This window comes from Aulonocara sp. 'chitande type north' Nkhata Bay, linkage group LG19 (genome assembly GCF_057382095.1).
Source record: "Aulonocara sp. 'chitande type north' Nkhata Bay isolate Kocher_YH1m ecotype deep benthic linkage group LG19, A_spYH_male_GT1.1, whole genome shotgun sequence".
NCBI classification, from domain to species: Eukaryota; Metazoa; Chordata; class Actinopteri; order Cichliformes; family Cichlidae; genus Aulonocara; species Aulonocara sp. 'chitande type north' Nkhata Bay.
The window spans coordinates 9,871,519-9,880,458 of NC_141362.1; the positions used below are offsets into that span (position 1 = coordinate 9,871,519).

An 8,940-nucleotide genomic window follows, 5' to 3' on the forward strand; every position below is an offset into this window, starting at 1 on the left:
ATTTAGTATTTACTGTCATATTCCCATATATCATTGTGATGTTGTTTATTCTATTACTCTTGTTCTCTTCTGCTTGTTTTCTTTTTTCTTTCTCAACAGGTGATCCAGGTGATCGAAATATGCATTTTTTTTCTTTTTTCTTTTTTTTTCTTTTTTTTTTTCCCTGCCCATTCTGTTGGTTTTTGGTTTTTGCCCTTCTCCCCCGTCCCTCTTCTCAGCTGTTTCTCTTTCCCTCTTTCTTTCTCCCCTTCTTTCCTCCAGTCAAGTCTGTCCCGTATTCAACAAGTGAAAATAAAATAAACAATAAAAGGCGAATCAAATGGACCATTATGGCAAGGCTGGGATGGTCAATTTGGTAAAGTAAATCCGTTGGGCATCGTTCTTTGCCTTTAGACAATAATTCTGATGGCAAAAGAGCCAAACGGGACAGGCAAAAAAAAAAGAAAAAAAAAAAAAAAGAACCAGGCTCAGGGAGGGGCGGGGCCATCTGCTGCGACTGGTTGGGGTGAGAGAAGGAAGACAGGATAAAGACATGCTGTAGAAGAGAGACAGAGGTTAATAACAGATATGATTCAATGCAGAGAGGTTTATTACTACATAGTGAGTGAGAAAGGTGACTGGAAAGGAAAAACTCAATGCATCATGGGAATCCCCCGGCAGCCTATGTCTATTGCAGCATAACTAAGGGAGGATTCAGGGTCATCTGGTCCAGCCCTAACTATATGCTTTAGCATATAGTGATAGTTGCATTGCTGGCAGGTTGCACCAATAAGACTATATTGTGGTCGTTAGTGACCTTTTCCATTTTGATGTTTTAGGCCTTTTGCAAACCCTTTGTGTTTTCTTTTAAAATAATAAATTTTAACGCATCTGACTGATATTGACCCTCTTGTCCCGTTTATTCTGGGCTCGTTCCTGTAAGAGCTTTGGGCCTGAAAGTTTGCACGAGTAGTATAGAGGCCCTTAGCGGTTACTCTGTGGCTTTTACTCGCTACAGTACACGATGAAGATGTTTTATCTGGTCCAATGACTGCGTGCTTCTGTTGTCTTTACAAATTTAATGTGAAAATAAAAACACATGCAAATTAAAGTCCAGAGCTTAACCTGACTGAAATGCTGTGGTGTGTGGGTCATCGGGACTGCGTGAGACAAAAACAGTATCCTGTAACTCAGCCAGGGTTGCTCTCATGGTCAGTAGGACAACACATTATTTGGTAAAGGTTAGAAAATAGGGAAAAATCGTTAGTGCTGAGAGGCTGGGACTAGTTTGGGGCACTAATGAAGGGATAGTTTAGTGCAAACTATAATTTCTCCCCATCAGTTTTAACCAGTTACACAGACGCACATTCTCATATAAAACTTTGTATACTGCTAAGCCAGGTTACTCTCTCTTGGGAAGATTGGCTGCAGTTAACTGCCTGTGGTTTTCTGAACAAAAGAGATCTGTCAGTGTTCCTGGGTCATTGTCCCAGTGTTTTTCAGTTTTGGACTTTGTCACTGTTTCCTGTTTTATTATGTTAGCTCCGACCTGTGTGCGTTATCTTTTGTTCCACTTCCTGTGTTATTACTTAGATTTAGTTCAGCTGTGTGTATCACCTTTGTTACGTCCCTCTGCAGCCTCTAATCTTCTCAGTGTGTTCAGCTGGTGCTAGAAAAGGCCCTAATGCTTTATTCATCTGGTTCCTGAATGTAAAGGAGGACTATTCATGGGCGAAGCTTCATTATATTCCTTTGCTGTTGTCACTGCAGTTGTGTGACGTCACAGTTATGTCAAACAACCACCAGAATCAAATCAAATCAAAATGTTTTTTTAAATGTTTTTGTAATTTAATTCTCAAATCATCCTTTAATCTGAGTGTTCGACATTCACACATAAGAATAAAGTTTCATTCAGGCGATTGAGATTTGTCACAGCAGGAAACATTTATAGGTCAGTTTGTGTTTATTCTCTGTGTGAATCTTCATATATCACAGTCACGTTACACACGGTTGAGAGCACCCAAGCCACTGCTGCTCCAGCACTGCCAAACACTAAAGTGGCAGCCCATGACAGACCTGATGCACCTAAAGTGAAATCACATTACACACCATTAGCTGTTTGTTATACTTGTTCAACATGTGCAAAGTTTTAATTCTTCATAAAATAATTTATGATGTACATAAATTATCTTACTCATGAACCTTTATTTATAGAGACGTGTCCAAGAAGAGCATTTCATATCTTTGACATTTAGATAAACAGCAACAGTCAAAGTGGACTAAAATATTACAATTTCTAATTTTTCTGGCAGTAATCCTGCTCTATAAGAAAACATGTCTATTTGTTTGGTTGCGGATTTTTTTACGCACATTTAGAGAGAGAGAGATAATATATAGTAAATTATTCAGTTTACCCCAGGACTGCAAGATTGCTACGAGACCTCCTGCTACAACTCCACCTCCACTAGCGATTGCTAAATATGACATCAGTTTGGCAGCGATGGAGCCTGCTGCTATTCCAGCTGCAGTGAACCCCAGTTTAGCCAGAATGGCAGGAGTCAGAATCACAGTTCCACCAGCTCCTGGATAAAAAAGTTTATATTCATATATTCATATCAAAATTATGCTGTGGTTAATGTGATGGCATACCTACAAACACAACGACCGCCTTGCCTGTTAATGAAATACAAAAAGATTTCAAATAAAATCTTTACAATTATAAAAATAATTCATATCCACTGCATAATGTGATAACACTGTTATAATATATATATATATATATATATATATATATATATATATATATATATATATATATATATATATATATATATATATATATATATATATATATATTATAACAGTGTTATCACATTATGCAGTGGATATATATATACTCACATATCTCTTCAAAGCTTGTGTCCATGCTTTCAATGATAACACTAAGACACCGAGAGCTCAACTGCAGTCATGGAAAGCTGATCCATGTCTTTTACTTTTTTTTTTTCAAGAGTTGACACTCCCATTTCTGAAAGAACAATACACACTAGACAGGGGAGGAGCAGCATGATGTTTTTTTTTTCTAAACAGTAACATATTCATCTTATGATTGTGGAAACCACATAAAGAATGAAAGAAACATTTCTTTGCAATGATCCAAATAATCTCATTGCAGTAACAATGGGCTCTGCACAATAACAAATTATGTGTAGTAATAACTTCATTATTATAACAACAAACCTGGGGCAGCACGGTGGCACGCTGGTTAGCAGTGATGCCTCACAGCAAGGTCCTGAGTTCAGTTCCACCTTTCTTTCTGTGTGGAGTCTGCAGGTTCTCTCCAGGTATTCTCCCTTCCTCCCACAGTCCAAGAGCCCAACTGCACAGTCCAAACATATGCAGTTAGTGGGCCTAGGTCAGTTGGAAAGTCTGAATTGCCCATATGTGTGAATCTGACTATGAACGATTGTGTCTATGAGTTAGTGATCCCTGAGACAGACTCAGTACCCTGCCTCTTGCCCTAAAACAGGGGGGGTTGTTACATAAAAACACTTGCAGTTTCTCTGTAGCAAAGACTTAAACCTTTAAGTGTTATAGTCATGATTGTTGATTGGCTTCTTCTCCACATTTTTATAACAGCACTACTTTCTACACTGCAGTACCTTTTAAATAATGCTCACAAGGATATTGAATCAAAATGTGTTCCAACACACAACTTTTACACCCTTTTGTTTATAAGTCTGTAGATGAGGATGTTAGAGCTCCATGAGACAGACTTAAAGCCTATAAACCATCATTTATATTAAGGTTGACATTTTTTAAGCTTAAACTGTGTTGATTCACATTAATGTCATGAGGAATGCCGAGCTTTGCTATCATGAGAAAATAAATGCACACAACTTGTTTTGAAAGGAGAAAGAGAAAGACAAAGTCCTGTTCCTTCAATCATCACTTACCTGAATGTAAACTATGCCGGTATGTCATGCATGTTTGCAGTATGGGCGAGGTTTAATGCTGTCGTCATTGCAGTGGTGTGACAATCTTTGAACAACTACAAGAACCATTTCTTATGAACTGAAACTTTTGTGCAACAAAATAAATACACAACAACCAAAGTGCTTGTTTAAATCAGGTCACCTAAGACATTTCTTGTAAGGCAATAAAGACGTTTCTGTTCTGGTCTCCATGAAATGTTCCAGTTGTGACATTAAAAATCCAGCACTTTCAAAAATGTGCTTGGATGCATGTTGGTGTCTGTCTCCACCTGAGGAAGAACTTTTTGGCCTCTAATTATTTTAAATGTGTAATTTATTTTCTCTGAGGAAGGTCAGAGGTTTAAAGAAGTGCAGTATATCTGCCGTCCTTACAGATCTGCCAGTGATCTTTTTTGCTCCCACACATAATACAGAAACATTTTCAGTGACCCAAGTAACGTTTATATATGCTCCCTGTGATAAGGTTGTTCTTGTTTGTTTTCATATTAAGCAAGTGATTTAACATAAGGATTAAAACAGAAAGAAAAACCCTTGAAATAATCCATGTGTAAAATCCGTAATAAAGATGGCATTAAATAAATGAGTAAATATGTCAAACCCCTGAGATCCAACCTCACAATCACTTGTTCCATGATGACTAAAGAAAGTTTATTTACATCACAGACCCAGTGACGCCCATTCTAAGAGTTTCATTTTCCGGGAAAACAGCTGATCCTCACACTCCTATATAAGTCCAGTCGTCCAACACAGTCCAGGCTTAGGCTCCTGATCCTGAGTGCAACAATGGGTCTGTGTGAGTACAGCTGCCTTTTTCAAATCATCTCTACATCATATAAGTTCATGATTGTAGCATCACTGAAAATGTCTAAATAGTTCAGGCTGAGCTTTGGTAAGATGTTTTTTTTTTCCCTTTCTTTCTTATGTTTCAGTGACAGGCTTAGCGATCGCAATCGGAGCAGGTAACAAACCTCTTTGTTTATTGATGTATTTTTACATCTAACACTCATAGGTGAAGTCACACATATCATACATGTATTCATTTTAAAACATCCTGATGATCAGTAACCAGGTGTTTCTTCCTGTTGTCAGGTGGAGCAGTGGTCTCTGCTCCTATTGTCCTGGGGGCTGCAGGTTTCACCTCAGTTGGTATAGCTGCAGGCTCCTACGCTGCAAGCATGATGTCTGCAGCTGCTGTGGCCAATGGAGGAGGAGTGGCAGCAGGAAGTGTGGTGGCTGTTTTGCAGTCAGCAGGTAAAAATAAATAAATAAATATTTTACCAGTGATTACTCAAAAACCTTTATTATAAACCTGAAAGATCCCAGAAACAATAACATGTGACTGTGCTGCAGTGAGGATAATACGACGGACTATTAGGTCCACGTAAAGAAAAAATATTATCAATCATTTTGAGAATAAAGTCGAAATGTGGAGATTACAAGTGTCTGAAGAAAAGCTCCCACGGTTGCTACTGTATGTCATCAGAGTTTGTGAAATTGTGCTTCAGAATCGGTTTTAGTAAGAAAGAAAGAAATGATTTTTCTTTAAGCTCATAAACACAGTGTGGTGATAAGTGTTAGGTTGTACAAAAAGCTGGTAATGGACAGATGCGAGGTTATCGATGGTTACATCCTCGTGCAATAAAGAGGATGAATGTTGTATCACAAGACGGCTGATCAGTTTGTTTCACTAACTGATCTAAATAAGGAATTTTCTTTAGCGGATATAGCGCATGTGGCAGTTTGTGTTCAAACAGTAATGTCCATATCAACAACTTTTTTCTTGTGGCTCTAATACTCCGTCGTAGGATAAAGCCTCCCCCTCTCCTCTGCAGCTCAGTTACTTCATCTAACTGCTCGATCAGCTGTCTGGTGTTCTGAAGCCTGTTTTCTCTCTGCAGGTATGGCAGGTCTGTCTGGGGCCACCACCGCAGCCGTGGGCTCTGTTGGAGGAGCTGTTGGAGGATTGGTGGCTGCTCTCATCTGAGACCAGGAAATTATGATAATCAGAAAGAAAAAAAATAGTAATAAATGACATATTTACTGCTGCCAATTGGAAACAGTTGCAATAGTATCAGCGCCATGCTTCAGTAAAGCTTGGCTGAAATGTGAGTGCTGGTAATGCTGTGGTGTTTTATTACAAAACACATGAACACGGTCAAATTGTGCAACTTTAAATAAAGCCCTAATAATGAAAAGCATTTTAAAGTTGTGTTCTGGTTATTTTTATTATTTTGTTTATATTTTATTATTCTATTTATGTTATCTGAAAATACTAAGACATGTATCATTATTTTTATATAATTGAGTACCAAAGCTGACATATTTGGTTTCTATAACTGGCAGAAATAAAGCGATCACCAAAGCTTGAAGTGAAGTCAGACACACTGAGTGTCGCACATGATACAAATTCTACTTGTAAGCATAAATTATTTGGATTTATTTTCTCACTGCATTATTATATTGATAAGAAAGTGATATTTTGCCATCTGGTTATAAATAGATGGTCTGCTAAAAAACTGATTACAACTCATTTACACTAGGAAGGCCCAGAGCCCAGCCATTTGGCTTTTCTACCTATAAAAACCGGAGAGTTGCCAAATGGCTTTTAGCTAGGCTTTAGCTTCAGCCAAGTGGAAGCTAAATTGGCTAGTCATTCATATGTAAATTGGGTTGTTACCTGGGAATTCTGGAGGGAGGGGAGTGGGGGGGTGTGATTGAGGGGGTGGGGGAGCTGCTAAAAGCTGTGCACAGTCACCAACTTGGAGTGTTTCAGTTTGATGCATTCTCAATCATCCAGGGAAATAAATCTCCAAAAGTCACCAACTTGGAGTGTTTCAGTTTGCCATCTTAGGGAGAAATCAACACACATGGGTGTATGTTCTTTGTTGCTGAGATTTATTGATAAAAACAGTACAAAAAACCAACCATTTGTACACATTTTTACAAATAATAATAAAAAGTGAGTGAGTACATTCCAACATTTTCAGCAATCACTCACAATCCTGGCACTGCCATGGTATCTGTAGTCTGCATTTACCACATGTGTATCTGTTGCAGTGAACACATCGCACAGTGGCATGATTGTTCTTGCAATTGTGTTTGACCTGACACATGGCTCTTTTTCCAGGGCTCGGTGTGGAGGGTTGTGTCCGAAGCAACTGTTCTTTTCTTGCCTTCTTCGCAGCTACATGAGAGTGAGCCAACTCTCTTGCAAGCTCCACCAGGAAGTCCACCCGTCTTTCCTTCGTCCCGGTGCATGCTTGATACAGCACATGTGCATTCAGTGCTGCCATGTCAATCATGTTATAAAACACGGCAACTGGCCAGCGCCGTGTTCCTTTGCGGACAGTGTACTCCCGAACCATCTGGTCCATCACATCCACGCCACACTTTGTTTTGTTGTAAAGGGTGACAGTGTTTGGCTTCCTTTTGGTAGTGTTATCAGTCTGAACCACGCTGTGCATGCTGCTATAGACTGTCTTCTTCCGTTTGGCCGCATACGCCGTCAGCGTGGCAGCAGAGGTTGAAAACACCTAAGAAATAAGATAAATTGTTATTTCCATAGCCCTTTTACACACAATGAAACACATAAACATAGAACCACAAAAGACCTGCAACATACCTGAGTGGTGAATTCACTGCGATCTGTCTGTCTAGTGGATTGAGGAATTTCCCTGCGAATCTTGTTGACTGTGCTGAGGATGGTGGTTTTCCGTCCAAGAAGTTTTTGCACAAGTGAAAGCGATGTGAAAAAATTGTCCGTGGTAACATTTCTGCCCTTGTCTAGGAATGGTTCCATCAGCCTCATTACTACATTTTCAGAAAGTCTCTCCCCAGTGGGACGATTGGGGTCCTTGCCAAGATATGGGAAGACATTGCAAATGTACTTGGATTTTAGGTCGCAGGCCACCCAAAACTTGATCCCAAACTTGTCCGGTTTACTTGCAATATACTGCAGGAAACTGCACCGAGTCTTTGATGGGAAAAGGGTGTGATCACATTGATGCCACAATGGACGACTGATCAAGCCCTGTCACCCTTTACAACAAAACAAGGTGTGATCACATTGATGCCACAATGGACGACTGATCAAGCCCTGTCATCCTTTACAACAAAACAAGGTGTGATCACATTGATGCCACAATGGACGACTGATCAAGCCCTGTCATCCTTTACAACAAAACAAGGTGTGATCACAGGGCTTTGCTTCCTTTTGGTAGTGGACAATTGATCAGGAAGCCAAGCCAAGGTAAATGCAGACTACAGATACCATGGCAGTGCCAGGATTGTGAGTGATTGCTGAAAATGTTGGAATGTACTCACTCACTTTTTATTATTATTTGTAAAAATGTCCTCCCTAAGGCAAACTGAAACACTCCAAGTTGGTGACTGTGCACAGCTTTTAGCAGCTCCCCCACGCCCTCAATCACACACCCCCACTCCCCTCCCTCCAGAATTCCCAGGTAACAACCTAATATACATATGAATGACTAGCCAATTTAGCTTCCACTTGTCTGAAGCTAAAGCTTAGCTAAAAGCCTACCAGCCATTTGGCTGGTGGCGGGTTTTAAAGGTAGAAAGGTAGAAGTCTGGTCCTCCTAGTAAACTATGGGTAATGACGTCGTTGCATTTAATCATGCAAATCTCTCATGATTGAAATCAACGCATTTTTTGTTTTATTTTATTTTATTTTATGCTATATAGAACTTTCCTGTCAGAAGCTACAGCCACAATGATACTGGTTTCTTTATTTATACACGTAACCCCTTCATAAACGAAACACAAAAATACAGATACAGTTTGTGTTGCTCTCTGTCGCCCTCGGTTGTTCAGCTCTGAACATAAGGTTTTGTTACTGAGGAAAGGAAACCTTGCTTGCTATAAAAATCAGCCCATTTCAGAGCAGACGCAGGACAGAGGAGCTGTCATGATCCTGGGTCCTTTTGACCCAGCGTTTTGTGTTTTC

The 8,940-nt window shown here is 39.6% G+C and overlaps 1 protein-coding gene across 1 annotated transcript; it reads left to right on the forward strand.

Moving 5' to 3' along the window:
• Positions 1 to 4,642: 4,642 nt before the first annotated feature.
• On the forward strand, positions 4,643 to 6,173 carry LOC147306490 (interferon alpha-inducible protein 27-like protein 2A). The gene is made up of 4 exons (XM_086275166.1): positions 4,643 to 4,767; positions 4,904 to 4,933; positions 5,064 to 5,225; positions 5,873 to 6,173. The coding sequence occupies exons 1-4, from the start codon at positions 4,758 to 4,760 to the stop codon at positions 5,956 to 5,958; spliced, it is 288 nt and encodes a 95-aa protein (XP_086131292.1). The 5' UTR covers positions 4,643 to 4,757; the 3' UTR covers positions 5,959 to 6,173.
• Positions 6,174 to 8,940: the final 2,767 nt, after the last annotated feature.

What these genes read in the sequence shown, in the direction of transcription:
- LOC147306490 (XM_086275166.1), top strand. An exon ending in AGCGATCGCAATCGGAGCAG is followed by an intron (nt 4,934 to 5,063) that starts GTAACAAACCTC and finishes TCCTGTTGTCAG; the next exon opens with GTGGAGCAGTGGTCTCTGCT. An exon ending in GGCTGTTTTGCAGTCAGCAG is followed by an intron (nt 5,226 to 5,872) that starts GTAAAAATAAAT and finishes TTCTCTCTGCAG; the next exon opens with GTATGGCAGGTCTGTCTGGG.